The sequence below is a fragment of the Nelumbo nucifera genome, chromosome 5 (assembly GCF_055504915.1).
Source record: "Nelumbo nucifera cultivar China Antique chromosome 5, China Antique-T2T, whole genome shotgun sequence".
In the NCBI taxonomy this organism is placed as follows: Eukaryota; Viridiplantae; Streptophyta; class Magnoliopsida; order Proteales; family Nelumbonaceae; genus Nelumbo; species Nelumbo nucifera.
Window position 1 is genome coordinate 76,698,226 of NC_142653.1, and position 18,587 is coordinate 76,716,812.

Below are 18,587 nucleotides of genomic sequence, written 5' to 3' on the forward strand. Positions count from 1 at the left end.
ATAAGTTGGCTGTGACAGAAGAAATCAAGTGGAGTCTGAGGGCTAAGTGGTTTAGTTAAAAGAGGGGGATAAAAACACTTATTTCTTTCATAGAATGGCAAATGCTAGAGCAAGAGCTTCTTCAATCAGTAAGTTGGAGTGGGAGGAAAGAGTGGGGAAATCTGATGCCGAAATGAAGAAGGTAGTGGCAACTAACTTTTATAAAAATCTTTATGAAGAGTTTTGGACCTTCAGACCCTTTCCTAGAAACCTTCCCTTCAAGCAGTTGAGTGAAGACCAGATTTCTTTTATTGAGAGACCTTTTATGGAGGAGGAAATTGAAGCTGCTATTACCATGTTGGCGGATGATAAATCGCCAGGGCCGGATGGTCTTACCAACCTCTTTTATATTAAATGCTGGGACTTTGTGAAGCAAGACATTCTGAATGTCTTTCAGGCATTTTATGTCTTTCAGGCATTTTATGATAATGCTTCGCTTCAAAGAAGTTTAAACACTACTTTTATTACCCTCATTCCAAAAATTGAAGGGGTAGTGAAAATTAAAGATTTCAGACCAATCAGCCTTCTACACAGTTTTTATAAGATCCTAGCTAAAGTTCTTGCTGAGAGAATGAAAGGTGTGTTAGGAAGTGTTATCTCAAACAATCAAAGTGCTTTTGTCCCGGGGAGGCAGATGCTTGACTCTATTCTTATTGCTAATGAGCTGATTCACTCAAGAAGAAGAGAGGGTGTCCCAGGTTTGATTTGCAAACTTGATATTGAGAAGGCTTATGACCATGTTAACTGGAGGTGTGTTGATTTTGTGTTGCGTCAAATGAAATTTGGGCAGAAATGGAGAAACTAGATTAAAGTGTGTATAACCTCTCCCAAGTTTTAAGTTTTGATTAATGGTCAGTCAGTAGGGTTTTTTACTAGTTCTAGGGGTCTAAGACAGGATGACCCCCTGTGCCCCTTTCTCTTTATTTGTGTTATGAAAATACTTACTCTATTCTGTAAAAAGGCAGCTGATTCTGGTGAGTGGGAAGGTTTTGCAATTGCTCCTGAGGGGGAAAAGGTCAATATTCTCCAATTTGCAGATGATACTTTGTGTTTTGTGGATGCTTCTCCTTCCCAGCTAGATTTTGTCCTTGGGATTTTAATCTGGTTTGAGGTGGTCTCTGGGCTCAAAGTCAATTGCAACAAAAATCAAATCATTCCAGTGGGTCAAGTAACCAACATAGTTGACTGTGCGGAGGTGCTGGCTTGTCAGATTGAATCCCTCCTAGTGAAATATTTGGGTTTGCCCCTGGGGGCAAATTGTTTAGCTTCCTTGATTTGGGATCCGGTTATTGAAAGAATGGAGAGGAAATTAGTATCATGGAAGGCAAGATATCTATCTTTTGGGGGTAGGGTTACTCTAATAAAAAGTACCCTCTCCAATTTACCTACTTATTTCCTCTCTCTTTCCCTATCCCAAATAAAGTAGCAAGAAGACTGGAGCAGCTTCAAAGAAGTTTTCTTTGGAGAGGTTGGGAAGAGGAGCAAAGAGTTCACCTAGTCAATTGGGATCAAGTATGTCTTCCTAAGGCTGAAGGTGGTTTATGTATAAGGAAGTTGAAGAGTTAATTCTGCCCTCCTTTGTAAGTGGATCTGGAGGTTCTCGGCTGAAAGTAATGCTTGGTGGAGATCCCTCATAGCTGGTAAATATGGGGTGGAGTGGGGTAACTGGAGATCTAGGGATCCTCCTCCAAATTGGGGCAATTCTCTATGGAAAGGTATCATGAAGAATTTCTCTGTCATATTGGAAGGGATTTCAGTCATGATTGATAAAGGGGATAGAACTAAATTTTGGAAGGACTCTTGGTGCTTGGATGGCTCCCTAGCTGAGTCTTTTCCCCTTCTTTTCCAGTGTGCTTCTAAGCAAGAAGCATCTGTGGCTGAGTGCTTTTGTTCGGCTGGAGATTCTGTTACTTGGACCCCACTCTTTAGAAGGAACCTTTTTGATTGGGAGTTTGAAGAGATTATGGAGATGTTGACTCTTCTTCAGAAGCAGAAGATAGACCTGCTCTCGGAAGATAAATGGTGCTGGAAGTGGAATCCGGATGGGGAATTTTCTGTCAAATCCCTGGCCTCTAAGCTTTGCAGATTGGGTCTCACTGATTTCCCAGCTACACAGCTATGGAACCCTATAAGTCCATCAAAATCCAACTTTCTGATTTGGACGATGGCCCTTGACAAATGTCTTTCCAGATCTAATCTTGTGAGGTGGGGCATTCAAATCTTTGATTTATCTTGTGGTCTTTGTGGGTGCCTTCCTGAATCAACAGACCATTTGTGTATTCACTGTCCATTTTCCTCTCAGGTGTGGGAACAACTTTCTCAAATCCATGAATATCAGTTGGGCTATGCCAAGATCAGTTAAGGAGCTCCTCTGCTTCTGGAATGGCAAAGGCCTAAGCAAGAAAGGGAAAATGGTGTGGAGGACTACTAATGCTGCTGTCTTGTGGTCCATTTGGGCTGAGAGGAACAGTAGGATTTTCTGTAATAGAGCTAAGAGTCCTGAAGATTAATTCAGAAAGCAGTGGGCAAGTTAATCTCTTGGGTGTCAGTTACTGAGGAGTTCAGAAGTCTGAATTTGTCTGTTTTATCTCGTTCTAACTCGTGGTGGAGATTGTGGCTGTTAGGCTGCCTTTTTGGGTGTGAACACAGCTTGTATGTGTTGGTTTGAATAAATTTACATTAGCTTTTTCCAAAAAAAAAAAGCTGCTGTAATGACGAGCTGGAGGATGTGGAGGAGTAAGCTTTAAAGTTGGGCCGAGTAAGGGGATTTGTGGGTCTCTTTTGTCAGGGGGGTTTAGGTGATTGGGAGTGGTGTTCATGTTTTTGTGTTAGGGGCCAGAAATGTGGCTACGGTTTAGGTGAATGTTGGCGTTTTGAGGGTTTTCTTCTCTCAGGTGATGCCTTATCATCTTCCTTCTTTTTACTTTCTTTCTCCTTTTTCATGAAATTTATCTTTACTTTTCAAAAAAAGAAAATAGAAACAAAAAGACTGGTATGCTCCTGGTTTTGTATTCCATATGACAGCAACAAAAGACCCATCAAACCTCCCAATTATGAGACAAAAAAAAAAAGAAAATGAAATCTACTGAAGAGTACCTTATACATAGAAATATAAAACAAACTCCTAATCATAAAACACACAAAAAAAGAAAATAGAATTATCACATATTTTTGCACATTTTTTGCATGAAGTTCCTATTCATTGTTGCATTGACAGTAGCATTTATTTTGTCCTTTGTGATCCTCTTATCACTTAGGCATTTGAACTTTGATATAGTTTTTGCTGGGTTTGTTCGTTCTTCTAGTTTTCTGAATGCCTTTCTGCATTGCAAACTTATGCAGGGAAACTTATATTTAAAAATTGCTCAATGTTATTTATCTCTCAAAGATAGAGTGAATGCTATAAATTTCTTCTATAAGGGTAAGGGCTTCCCCAAAATTTAAGCATTTGGATTAACAAATCTTTTTCAATATGGTTAGGTCTTATCTTCTACTTTCTTGTGCAGTCACAAATATGTTCAATTGCTTTCAAATTGGAATGCTTATGTTTGGGATTGCAATTTTGTGAGGATATTACATTGTTGTGTTTTTGACTTTATGCTTTCAATGTCCTCTGATATTATTGCATATGCTCCTGACTGCGTCTGGAAATTACTACTGTAAAGTAGTTTCTATGATTCAATCCAAGTGGTCATATGTTGGGATTCTAATTCGTAAAAATACTACATGGTTGTGTGTTTGATTTTGTCTTAAATGTCATGCAATATCATTATGTTTGTTCCTTTAACTTCTGCTGGATAATTTTGCTGCAACGTTCCTACTAAGATTGCATCCTATTGGTCATCATAGTTTTCCCAGTTCTGACTGTGCAATGCCATTTAGTAAGCTGTAGGGATGCAACTTGGGCAGGCTCCGGTTGGGGTTTTGTCAAAATTTCAATGGGCCTGGGCCTGGGCCGAAGCCTGAACCTGAAACAATGTAAAATGCTTACTCATTCGAACCCAAGTTGTGCCTAGGGATGATTATTTTATATAAGATATAAGAATTTTATGTTTTAACATATAGATAAATATTAATTATCTGACACATGTCAATACATGTGTGAACACTTGTGCCCCTAGTAAAGGAAGGTGTAAAGACCTTTAAAGGAAGGTGCAAAGGAGATTGACTAGGAACCTTCAATTCATTAGTAGATTGGAATGGTACTCAAGAAGACATTTTTAAAAGCCATTACCCAATATTGGTCTCAGTTATCTAGGGTCTTGGGAAGGGTAGACTGGATACGGTCCTAACCTTAGGCATTCTTTTCTGCATAAATTGGCCACTCACAGATTTGAACTTGTGTTCTCACACTTGTCAGCCTGAGATTTTACTAGTGTTTATGTAAACGGACCGGACCAGCCGGTCGGACCAGTTGAACCATGACCAGGGACATTGGCTGGTTTGGTTATACCCCAATAACTGTATTTACTAAAAACATAGTGAAAACTAGTTGATTGGATGGTTTAATCAGAAAGTCAGTGAAGTGGTCCTGGTTTCAAAAAACCTCTCGAGTCCTTAAATAATTGAAATTTTAAAATGTGTTTAACAAGACTTGAACCCATGACCTCTTATTTTCATATATTGCTTAATTACCATTAGTCCACCTCTTTAATTGTGTTAATTAATGATTTTTATTCTACATATTACTTTATTATGCACACATTTTAAAGAAAATCTAAATAAAGAGACTTGAACCCTAGTCATTTGCTTTAAAAATTAAGGAACTTGCTATTCATCCACCATATTTAAGTATACTAAAAGTTCTAAAATATATTATATTATAGTATTTATATGATACCTAGTATATAAATGTATATGCCATGTCATCACGGTTTGACCTCCGGTTCAACCCCAGTTGAACCTCTAACCCGTGAACATTGGATTTTACCATTACACCATGTAATGCCCGGTCCGGTTCTCTGAACATTGGATTTTACCATTACGCCATGTAATGGCCCCTCAAAAATAAAGAGGTATGTTGTTGCTAAACTTCAATTCATGAATAACTTCAAGAACATGACATTTCTTCCTTTCTACTAGTATATTTTGTTTAGGTGTACAAGTACATGAGTTCTGATGCAAAGCATATTGTTGAGTGAAAATGGTGACATGTTTTTCTGAAAGCAGTCTTTGCATTTTTTATCTAAATACTTTGATGTTCTTTTCAAATTGAGTATCCACCATACAAAGAAATTATTGAACAATTTGTGGAATTTTATCCATGGAGGCCTCAAGTATTGCCATGTATAGTGAGAATAGTCATCCACAGATAAGACAAAATAATGACAACCATCCAAAGTAGGAAAGATATATGGTCAACATAGATCATCATTATCGTTGTCATCTAAGCACTATCCCATGTATATGGGGATGGCCACATGAGTTCAGTTTTGCCATTTTGTTCTGTTTAGTGCCATATCTATTGTTAAATTTTGAGCGCTTACATCATTATTTAGTACTTCAACCCATGCCCTTTCTGGGTCTACCTCTACCCCTAGACCTTCTAGCCCCTTCAACTTGCAACAGATCACTCCTTACAGGTGCTGTAGATGCAAGTCCTTTGGTGAGAACATCAGCTAGTTGTAGCTTTGAAGGTGTAAAGCGAATGCACAGTTCTCCTAACACAATTCTCTCTCGCAAGAAGTGTTTGTCAACCTCTATATGTCTAGTCTTGTCATGTTGCACACTTGCACTAGGTTGTGGCAATGTTGACGGCAGCCTTGTTATCACAATATAGTCTGAGAGACACCATGAGCCATAGCTCTATACTCAGTCTGTGTACTTGATCTCACAACTATGCTCTACTTCTTTATCCTCCATGTGAAAAGGTTACCCCCAACAAATGTATGGTACCTTTAAGTCGACTTCCTGTCCCCCATGGAACCTGCCCAATCAACATCAATAAAGCCTCCAATTTCAAATTTATCATGCTTGCTGAATAATAAACCCTTTCCGAGACAAGTCTCAAGTATCTAAGGATCTGTTCAGTTGATTTCATATGAGAGATCTTAGAAGCATGCATAAACTGACTAACAAGATAGACACATAAACAATGTTTGGTCGAGCAAGGGATAGGTATATTAACTTTCCCACCAATGGCTGATATCTTTCCTTGTCAGGGTAGGTCTTACCTACAACTTCCTATATGCCATGGTTTTGTTCTATGGGAGTTTCAACTACTCTGCTCCCCATCATTCCAGTCTCCTCTAACAAGTTCATAGCATACTTTCACTTGATCTAGCCACTTCAATCCAAAGAAATCATTTTAGTGGTCCCAAATCCTTGATTTCAAGCTCTGATGCTAGAAACTTCTTCAACCTCCTTATTTCTGCTTCATCATTCCTAGTCACCACCATATCATCCACATATACAATAAGAACTGTGAGATTATCACCGTCTCCTGATGAATAGTGTATGATCAGCACTTCTTTGGGAGTACCCCATACCTTTCATGGCCTTGCACATTCTTTTAAACCAATCATGAGAAGATTGTTTCAATCCATACAAAGCCTTCTCCATCTTGCATACTTTTCCTTGGAAGTCGTAACCAGGTGGAAGACTCATGAATACTTTTTCCTATAAATCTCTATTTAAGAATGCATTCTTTACATGTCATTGATGAAACCCCTAAGAATAATTTGCTGCTAAGGACAAGAACACACAAATAGTATTCAGTTTAGCTATGGAGCAAAATATTTCTTGTAATCAATCCCCTCCTTTTCTATAAACCCTTTGGCCACCAATCTTGCCTTATCTTTCATTGTAAACACCCATTTGCACCCGATATTACTCTTTCTCTTAGGTAGATCCACTATCTCCCAAGTCTGAGCCTTCAGCAAGGCTTTCATCTCTTCATTCTTTGCTTCTCTCCACTTTGGATTAGTTACAACTTTGGAATATCTGGTAGGAACATGCACAAGGAAAGAGCAGAAATATATATACCTGCCATGTCAGCATAGCTCTCCTTGAAGGAAACCCCCTTCCTAATTTTCTGTTTTTTTGAATTTTTTATTTTTTTAATTCCACATAATTATCCATTAAACCAATAAGGAAATCACATATAACTAACTATTTCTAGCAACCATAAAAATTTTCTAATGTTTAGCCAAGTGGCACCACTTTCCCCCACTTCCTCCCAAATTGTCTCTAATTCCAATTTATCTCCTAAATTATCTCTAACTCCTATTTATCTCTTAAATTATCTCTAATTTAGTAGAGAGATTCTCTCCTAAACTATCTCTAATTCCTATTTATCCTCTCCCCCACTTTTTATATATATCTATCTAAACAAAGTTTCAATTAAAAAAAATCAGAACCATTTAAATGTTATAAGGAAATTCTATACTAAATTTAAAATATTTATTCAAAACACAAAAAATTAATAGATTTAATAATATTCATATTATTAATAATTCAACATTTTTACAAAATTCATCATGAAATTATGTAGTAACAATATAAATAATAATTTTATGAATTATTCAATTTAAATGTTATTCAAATAATAAGAATTTAACATTAAAAAAATAAAACATTATTTAAATATTTCAATAACTGAAAATTAAAAAAAACATTAAAAATAGCTAAATAATATAACAAAATATTTAATATTATGTAATAACATTAAAATAGTTAAAATTCAAATTATGAAAAGTTTTAAATATTTTACATGTTATTTAAACATTTAAATGACAATATTTAACATGAAGAAATTTTAAATAGTTAAAATAACGAAATTATGTAATAAATTAAAAAAATTCTTAAAAGTAGAAAAATAATTATAATAGAATTCACAATCTTCATATTAATAATAATTTAATATTTTACAAAATTAATAACAAATTATGTAATAATAGTATAATTATAATTTTATGGATTGTTAAATTCAATAAATAATTAATATTTTAAGAACTTAAATAACAATATTATTTAACTAAGTAAATAATATTGTAAATAACTAATTTAACTTATATCAATTAATAATTATAGAAAATAACTTTCAACAAAATTATATTTACTAGTAATAATTTTACACTAATAGTGTATATTCATTATATATTTTTATTTACTATAACTAACATTTATTTTATTTTCAGTAGTTATTTATTGTTTTTAATAAATTTGCTTTCAATAATTATTTTTAAATGTATTTTTACTTTGTTATTTAATAGCAACTTATCAATAATTTTTGGAGATTAAAAAACTACTATTTAACTTTCGTAATTTAATTTATCGTATTTATTGTATTTTTTTATAAATTTATTTTTAGTAATTATATATTTTTTATAATTTATAGATTAATGCTTATTAGAGATTAAACTATTATTTAAGATTACACTATTTATTGAAATTTTTAGTATATTTTCAGTATTTATTATATTTTTGTAATTATTTTATTTTTATTATATATCTATTATATTTTCATTATAAACTTATTTTCAATGATTTTGTATGTTTGCTATAAATTTTCAATAATTATTGGAGATTAAACTATTGCTACTTATTAGAGATTAGACTATAAATTTAGTTGAAATTAGGAGTGTTCAATGATTGGTTAAGTTCAGTTGTAGGCTGTTTTGCCAACCAAATCGATCTGGTCAAGTCCGCAGTTTGTCACTCGAAACTGATTGACCATTAGCGAAAACCCACCAACTTGGGTTGTATCGATTTGGGTCTATTTTCGGTTTAGTTTGTTTGTTCAAAAGATTTAAACTTAAAAAATTAACTTTAAATTCCATAAATTACAATGATATTATTAAAAATTAAAAAAATTAAATATGGGTCTATTTTAGACTAACAAATATGGGAATTTCCTACTTTCCTGTATTAAAAAATTAAATTTAAAATATAAAATATTAATATATATATTTTTTAAACCAAAGCCGATCTAAAATACTAGAAAACCGATTAACTCGGGTTGAGTTTGATCGGATTGTTTATTAAAATGTTCAAATATAAAACAATTATATACTCTTATGTATTTATGTTGTTTAACTTTCGCTTAACAGAGCATGGGTCCCCATCACCATGCCTCTCCTTGCTCCATTATCCTCACCCTGCATTCTCTGACTTTCTCTCCCTTCCCCTTCCCACCACTCCCATTAAGCCATGCCGCCCAACTACCAAAAAATATTCCTATAATCTCTCTCCTAAGATATCTCATTTAAACCAATAGGAAAGTATCATGTTGCCCAACTCCCTAATCAATTTCTAAAATGCATCCCCCCAATCTATATCCACTCTCCCTCATTTAAAATATTCATATTAATTAATTAATAGTTAAATACGGTTAATATTTAGTCCCACCCATATTCAATGAGTATTAAATAGTGTTATTACCAAAAGTTCATAAATATGGTTAGTAAATTACCAAAAATTAATAAATATTGTTATTAATTAACTCATTAAACAACATTTTATAGAAATTGAAAACTCTTTAACTAATTTCTATAAAATTGAGAATTATATTTAACAATTATCGAAAAGTATAAAATTTTAGTTATTGTATTATTATAATTAATAACCAAATACAAATGGGGGAACAAAATGTTATAATGTTAATGAAATTATTAATTAATTTATATTGAAAAATAAAAGATAAATTAGTGTATTTTTGTTAGTAAACTACAAAATAAAAATATATATTTAATAACAATTTAAAAAAAAATTCAATAAATCCCCATAGTTACACAAATGTAATAAATTTTTCAAAAATTTTCATAAAACTACATTTTCATAAAATAACATTTTTGAAATTAAAGGATATAAAGTATGTGAAAGTTTATTTAAAATGCATTAAATAATTATTGAAAATTATTAGAATATTTTGGAAATTTTAGGAAAATTATTTACATTTGATAGATTTTGGAAAATCATTGAAAAATTATGTAATTTTTATTGCAAATTATTGAAAATTATTAAAGATAAATGACTATGGGAAATGAAAAACTATAATTTGAACAAATAATTACACAAATTATTAAGATAAATTAATATAATATTGGAAAAAGGAAATTATTGGTTAGTTTAAATTAGAAATTATAAGATAAATTAGTATAATTCTGTAAGCAAACCATTTAAAAAGAAAATAAATTATTTAATAAAATTTTAAATAAATTTGAATAAATTTCAAAATTACACAAGTACAATAAATTTTCCAAAATTTTCATAAAATTACATTTTTTGAATATTGAAGACAATTTAGTGTACTTTTAGAAATTTACCATGTTGTTGATACTCAATTATCCTTTTGATCATTTCTATCATCAAATTGAATATTGGGTGGACAGGGACAGTGTTTTCAAAACTGGATCAAACCAGATGGTTAGACCAAAAAATTAGGAACCGGACACCGTTTCTCCTCAAAACCTCTTTTTGTCCAAAAGCCGTTTATTTGGTTAGCAAACCGTTGACCTGGGCAATTGAATTGTCAACCCGGACAATAGCTTTTGGCCTTTTTTTGTTTTTCTAATTTTTTTATTTTTTTTGTCAGAGCAGGTCATCCGTTTGACAAACAGACTGTTCGACCCCAGAACGGTTCCCTATCCGATCCAAACCTTGGACGGGGAGTGGGTGCCTTGCCTTGAGATTGGCTTGTTGTGCGGCATGGCCTGGCCCAAGGCTCGACCCACAGCATGGCATGGGCCCGTGTGGGCTTGAGCTGTGGGCCGTGCCGAGCCGACCCCCCAAATTATCCTACCGGAGGGAGGCATGACCCGGGACGCCTCATGGGCCAGCACGACATGACTCATACTTTATGCGGGCCACATGCGGGTCATGTTGTGCCGACCCAGCACGACCCAATTTACACCTCTATTGGAACCCGCGCAATATTGGGGACGGGACAAGGAAATTCGAGGATTTCCCATCCTTGATGAGGAGTGGGGTGCCTTGCCCTTAACTTGCTCGACATTGAGTAGTGGTTACCTTGCCTTGAACCCGCGTGACACTGGGGACGGGGCGGGGATGGGGTGCCCTGCCCTGAATCCACCCCGTTGTCATTCCTAATTATTAGTGGAATTAATAAAAGTGTTAGCTTTTATAATTATTTTTGTTTATTTTAAAAGTAATCAAAATTTCATTTAAAAATAATAAAAGGAATACAAATTATTAAAATTACTACAAGTTATTAATAAAACTAAATTTATTAAAAATATTTAGTCATATTCAATTAACAATTATTATTTTTTATAAATCAACATTAAATGAAAAATAAAATTATTAAATCTTTTAGATTTTTCCCGTGCATCGCACGGGTCCTTGCTAGTAAAGGAATAATAACCGGGTGATAGAGCTGAATAAGAGACATATTTAGCAGTAGGATGATGGGTTGTACAAGAATGGACAAGTTTGTGAAGAGCAATAGGCAAATCCAAATCAGAAGTAGGAGGGTAAACAGGATTAGGGTTACCTGGATCAGGTTGCTCAGAGTCCAATTGGTTGCAGTCATCAATTTGAGTCCTTTTCTGCTTTCTTTGAAAGATTATCAGCTCTTTTTGCCTCTTAAGGTTATCACTAGCACTAGGGTCATCACTGGAAGACATAGGAGACTCACCCAAAGTATCTGGACAAGTGCCAGAGCTAGGTGGATTAGGAGGAGAGGGTGGAAAGTCAGGAGGATGCAAGGGAACAAATGGAGGAGAAGAATTCTCTTCCACCTAACAAGTCTCTCCCTGAAGAGGATTCTTGGGAAATACAAAAACAGATTGAGACTCAAAGAAAAACCACATCTTTCGTAACAAATTTTCTTTTGGACATAGGATCATAACACTTTTAGCCTTTTTGAGTAGGAGAGTACCCAAGAAAGACACCACAAAGAGCTTTTGGATCCGACTTGGTTCTTTTTAGATCCCTCACATGAATGAAGCAAACACAACCAAAGAGGGTAAATAAAACTCTTCATCACTTGGACATAGTATGGAGAAAGGAGTTTTTGTACCCAACACCCTGGATGGTATCCTATTTATCAGATAGAAAGCTGTAAGAACTGCTTGAGACCAATAGCTTTTTGGTAACTTATGCTGAAACTAAAGGGTTTGAGCTGTCTCAAATCATTGTTTGTTCTTCCTCTCCACGATCTGATTTTGTTGAGGTGTGTGTGCACACGAGGAATGATGCAGAGCACCCTCATCTTCAAGAAATATGTTCAAGGCTTTCTCAGAGTATATTGCTGCATTGTCAGACTGAAATTGCTTAATATTCTTTCCAAGTTTTGTTTCCACCATTTTATAAAAAACCATTGTAATCCATGCCAATTCCAATTCGTCTTGGTTTTTCAACGAGTAAATCCATGTACATCTTGAAAAATTATCAATAAAGCAATAACCATCCATGGAAACTAGGGGTGAAGGGTCCCAAACATCAGAATTAACCAAATCAAAAGGTGCAAAAACTTCTTTTTTGGAACTGGATAAATTGTTCTGCATTGTCTTGACATTTTGCAAACCTCACAAAAAAGATTCTGGCTAGAAACAATTAACTCTGGAAACAACTCTTTTGTTAACTAAAAAGACAAATGGCCTAACCTAGCATGCGAAAAAGGCACCCTAGCTATTGACTCCTTGTTATCATTCACACCAAGACTAGACTGGTGCTTGGCAGAACTAATATCTTCATTGAAGTAGTAAAGGCCCCCCTCTTCGTGACTTCTCCCAATTGTTCTCCTTGTCAATATGTCTTGCAGAACACAATAGATAGGGAAGAAAGTTATACTACAATCCAAGTTTTTTGTAAGCTTAGAAACAGATAACAAGTTAGAAGCAAAACTGGTAATATGGAGAATAGATTTGAGGGAGAGATCCTTGCCGAGGTTCACCTCCCCCTTTCCAGAAATGGTAGTGAAGGAACCATCAACTACTCTCGCCCTGTCTTGCCTGGATAAAAGCTGCTAAGTGGTGAACAATGAGGACTGATGTGTCATGTGATCAGTAGTGCCTGAATCGATGATCTGGGAGTGAGATTAAAGATAACTAGAGACACTATGAGCAGTTGTACCTGACTTGGCAAAGGACGAGGAAACAAGAGGGATGTTCCTCAACCGAGCCATTGCTCAACTAAGGATTTCTACCTCATCAGCAGTAAAACCTAGGAAGTTCTCTGTAGTGCTAGTAGTAGTGGTCTGTCCCATTGGAAAAGTAGTAGTTGTAGGTCTGGGCTTCTGAATTCCCTCAGCAGTATTAGAAGTAGTAGCATTGCCTCCTGATAGTTGTCCCTTCTGAGGCTTAGCCTTTCTCAATACACAGCTGGTTTTAGATGAGGATAAAGTATCCAACAAGTATCCTTAGTGTGTTTCTCTCCCCCACAGTGAAAGCACTTCAAATGCTTCTTTCACCATTCTTTCCACCTTTAGGTACTAAAGAAACCAGGGCTGAATGCTCAAGGGGCTGAGATTGACTCTCAAACTGCATCTCCCTTCTCCTAATCTCTTCATTTCTGACAAGGTAGCAAACCTGTTGCAAATCTGGTAGCTCATCTCGTCCCAGTATTTGTGATTGAATGTTCTCATATATAGGGTCTAAACCTCCCAAGAACTTGAAGGCTCTTCCCTCCTCAACCTACGTATCATACTTTTCTTTGTCACCACTGCTGTCCCAATTGATAGCCCTTCTAGAGTAGCAAAATAATCATCTTCCCTTGATTCAACGTCGCAATATCCTGAGTCAATCTGTAGATGCAGTGGGAAATGCTGGATAGTCCTAGCTTCTATTATAATCATATAGGCAAGTAACCAGGACATAATTGTAGCATTTTCTCTGTATCACGTAGCAATATCCACATCTTCTTCCTTGGATTGCTTTGATTTTCCATCAATATAACCCATTAAACCCCTGAAAAAAAATAAATAACCTTGTTGAAATTGACCATTCCCAAAAGTTGTATTCATCAAACAGCACCTTGGTAATTTGTAGGCTATGTAGGTTGGGATTCATCAAACCCTTTCCATCTAGTATCCTTAGAAGACACTTCTCCTGAAACTTAAGACATCTTTGAATTTCTACCAACAAACAGCTGCTAATACTCTTAAAAAAGTGAAATGTGAAGGATTCAAATCTGAACCTGAACCTGAACCTGAACCTCTCCTGGACTGTTCTGCAATTGTCACCACTGTCCACTGTCAACCCCTATTACAGCATTGGGCTGCTGGGAATACTGTCAACACAAACAACCAAGCTGCAGCTGTGCTTCTCCTCCACTGAGGGCTGGTACAAGGGTTCCTCTAATCTGTCCAGCTTCTAGGTCTGAGATTTATCAGACCTCTCTAGTTTCTGATTGGCTACTGGTGTTCCTCTCACCCTAATAGGCCACCACTGAAGCTAGGGAACTTTCCTTGGTCTCTCCTCCAAAGGGTAGTCCTAGAACAGAGTTCTAAAAAGTGCGGTCAGTCCTAAGTTTTGTTTTTGGACATAGGAGAAAAAAAACAAAATGTAGGAGAAAAGAAGAGAAAAAATGCAGGTCGGACTAGAAAAAAAAAAGACATAGAGTTCTGTAATACCATGTCTTGGCAATAAATCTGATTTGAAAAATAAGGAAGAAGAGAAGAGAAGAGAAGAGAAGAAGAAAGAAGGGAAGAAGAAAGATTAGAGGCAATGGAACAGAGCTGGCGGCGCCAGCTTCTATTATAATATATAGGGCGACAAAAATAAGAAGGGAAAAGACCCTTGTGCCCCTGCTGTAAGTGAAGTACAATAACAGAAAAAATAAAAAAGGCTTTAACCTACCAAACAGACCCTAACAAAATAAAATAAATTATTTCAACACTCCCCCTCAAGTTGGAGCATAGATGTCAGTCATGTCCAATTTGTCACACAAATCATTACGCCGCACATGATGAAGACCTTTGGTGAAGATGTTTGCAAATTGTTCTTTTGAGCTGACATATGGAGTGCACACTTCTCCATTCACAAGTTTTTCTCTAATAAAATAATTGTCCACTTCAATGTGTTTTGTTCTATCATGGAGGACTGGATTAGCTGCAATGTTGATAGTAGCTTTATTGTCGCAATAGAGTGACATAGGGTTGCTAACTGCAAAACCCAGTTCACCTAACAGGTTTCTTATCCACATGATTTCGGCAACCCCATGAGACATAGCTCTGTATTCTACTTCAACACTAGATCTAGCCACCACACTTTGCTTCTTACTTCTCCATGTGACCAGGTTTCCTCCTACAAAGGCACAATACCCACCGGATTGTGCATGAACTGACTAGGACATCCACTGCATGAACTGACTAAGGTCACCCACTGCATAAGCAATATCAGGCCTGGTCATAGACAAATACAAGAGTTTGCCTACAAGTCTCTGAAACTTCTTCACATCTTTCAAGAACTCTCCTTGACTGTCTCCCAGTTGATGGTTAGGTTCAATTGGTGAGTCAATTGGTTTCACCCCTAGCTTGCCTGTATCTTCTAGTAGATCTAGTACATATTTTCGTTGGGGAATAAAGATGCCCTTGTGAGAGCGGGCCACTTCAATTCCAAGGAAATAACATAAGGGGCCTAGATCTTTCACCTCAAATTGAGTGGCTAAGAATTTTTTTAGTCTCTGTATTTCAGCCTCCCAATCTCCTATGATCACTATGTCATCCACATACACAATTAGAGCTGCAATTTTCCCTTCACCTTTCTTCACAAATAGAGTGTGGTCCGACTGGCATTGTTTGAACCCCATCTGTTGAAATTCTAAGTGGAACTTACTAAACCAGGCCCGAGGTGATTGTTTCAACCCATATAAAGATTTTTTTAATTTGCACACTTTCTGTTCACTGCCTTTGGCACAAAAACCTAGAGGTTGGGTCATGTACACTTCCTCTTCTAAGTCACCATTCAAGAAAGCATTTTTGATGTCCAATTGATGAAGTTCCCAGTCAAGATTTGCTGCCAGTGAAAGAAGAATCATGATAGAGTTCATCTTGGCTACTAGAGCAAAAGTCTCTGCATAGTCCACTCCATATACCTGTGTAAAACCTTTTGCCACCATTCCGGGCTTGTACCTTTCAACAGTTCCATCAGCCTTGTGTTTCACTGTGAACCCCCACTTGCAACCCACTGGTTTCTTCCCTTTAGGAAGATCCACCAACTCCCAAGTGCCATTTTTGTGTAACACATCAATTTCTTCCTTCATTGCATCTGTTAAATGTATTTTCCAGAAAACCTTCAAAAAATAGATCTGAAAGTCCTTGAGATAACCCCTCAAAGATGTTGCAGTCCAAAGAAGGAAACTGTACACTATTTCCTCCCCAAAAACAAAACCAAAACTCCTTCAAAAAATTCACCAAATCAGATGCTGTATGTATGGTGAATAGATCAGGCCTAGGCCACACTAGATCTGAAGTTTGGCCTCTATCTAAAATCTCCCAAGAGAGAGATAATAAAATCTCTCCTGCTAGTTGCACAAAACAGAATGGACAGATATTAGGGTTGATCAAACAACCTTAATCTCTTTTGTAGAATAGAGAGGGCCTTAAATCCTAATAGGACAATAGGGCTACTGCTTTCAGTGAGGATCAAGAGATCAGAAAATAGATCAGAGAGCAACCTGCTTTGATGCCATGTTAATCTACTGGTTCAAACATGAAAGAGATCAAAGGAATTCAGGGGTGTCAAGAATAGGAGACCCCCACCCCCAAGAGCCTCTTTCATATTAAAGAATATGTTCAATTACAAAAATGCCCATACCGGGCTGAAAGAGAAAAAAGAATAAAGAATACAAGTAATGTAATGTGCAACAGGGACTATACTAATAAGATACATTAGGTCACAGAATCTCCACATACTCCACTACAAGATCCTTGGACTTTCGGAGATGAACCACTATCGTTGCCTGTCCACCGTCTGTACAGAGTCCATGGGTTTGCACTTTGTTTTCTTTTTCACCTATTTTCCATCTTTCTTCTCTGAAACCAGGTCTATTTACAAAGACAGTAAGTTAAACATGTATTTTTTTCTAGGGTGGAAACTAGATATTTATATCCAGTTTGATTGTTGAGCATAAATTCCCAATGGACATTTGTCTGACAATGTTTGAGATGTTGGGGGCATCTTTGTGAAATTTAAGCTGCAATTTCCATGTACTATTTTTGTTAAAAATTCCATGACTATTTTGCCAAGTTTACTTGAAAGATACAACTGTCCATTATTGAATGGTTAGATGTGCACATTGATTAATATATGCTTTCAAATTCCTGCTTTATTCTAGCAGCAGGTGATCTCTTCATTTTCATAACTTATATTTCTGTTTAGCTTTACCTAGGGCGGAGGACAACATTGATGCCCGCTTAACTTTAGCTTCACTTCTTCTTGAAGAGGGAAAGGAAGATGAGGCCATCACATTGCTTTCTCCTCCAAAAGAATTAGGTAATTTCATATTGAAGTTTGATAATCCTTTTCTCATGTATTTGCATCCTTATACAACACATATTTCTTTTTCCCTCTGACATGTATTTGCATCCTTTTCTCATGTTTTTGAATCCTTTTTAGTATATCATTTTTTCAATTTATTTCTCCAGATTCAAGCCTTGACATGAATTCAGTGCAACCAAAACCATGGTGGCTTAATGGTAAAGTAAAAGTTAAGCTCTGCCGGATTTACCATGCTAAAGGAATGCTTGAAGAATTCATTGATGCAATCTCATCCGTTGTTCGTGAAACATTATTTATTGAAACTATGAACCAGAAGGTAATCACTTGAATCAGTGAACAGAAGGTACCCTATTTAGTCTTCTGAAAGTACTTGTGGATATTGTTCAGTTGATAGTGATTGATTAGATAGAGTAAATTGATATGTTTATAAAAGACTGGTAGCCCTTGAGAATATGCAAAACAACCGGACCTGTACATCATCTCTAGCAGCATCAAATAGGTTAATTCAAGGCACTGATGTTGCGATTCCAATTCCTACAAAATAGGATATATAGAATATCCAATTACTGAAACAATAGCTTGTTCATGATTAGGTTAGGGGAATCTAGATCTTAAAAGAATAAGGAACATGCATGGATGTAAAGGTGGTGTTGGATGGACTCTCCTAAATGGACGGCATGTTGTATTGGACATGTAACCGAGTATGACACTCCACAGATTCTTGAGGGCACTTCTACATTACATTTCGTTTTTATCTCATAGCTTATTTGACATAATTGAACAGCTAATCTACAAGATGAATCCATTTTTTGTATCAAATGTCACTTAGCAGCAAAAGCAACATTTTTTGTAGGTATATAATGTTAGAATTCAGAAAATGTGTATTGTAATATTATATGCTTTTCTATTGACCTCTTCATGAATTCCTGCTTTATCATCTTTCCGAATCAGACTCTTGGACATGCATTGTTGTTCAACTTCCATGTCCATGTTCATGCAATACTATGTAAAGGTTATAAATTGGTAATGGGGTAAAGATGATGTTAATGGTAAACTAAACTAGAAATAGGAATTTATTTTCTTCAAACAAGATTTATTTGATTAAAGCTAGTTTTAATTGATTAAGAACAAGGAAAGATGGAATAA

The 18,587-nt window shown here is 35.7% G+C and overlaps 1 protein-coding gene across 3 annotated transcripts in view; it reads left to right on the forward strand.

Annotated features, from left to right (window-relative positions):
- LOC104593928 (tetratricopeptide repeat (TPR)-containing protein) overlaps positions 1-18,587 on the forward strand; it is a 106,861-nt gene that overhangs the window by 64,443 nt on the left and 23,831 nt on the right. For all 3 annotated transcript variants that reach the window (XR_016076189.1, XM_010254026.3, XM_010254027.3), the window contains exons 8-10: positions 3,382-3,460; positions 17,322-17,435; positions 17,588-17,757. Coding sequence is in view for 2 of the 3 variants with exons in the window: in XM_010254026.3 (XP_010252328.1) it covers positions 3,382-3,460; positions 17,322-17,435; positions 17,588-17,757 (363 nt within the window). In the remaining variant the exon portion in view is untranslated. The remainder of the gene's footprint in view (positions 1-3,381; positions 3,461-17,321; positions 17,436-17,587; positions 17,758-18,587) is intronic.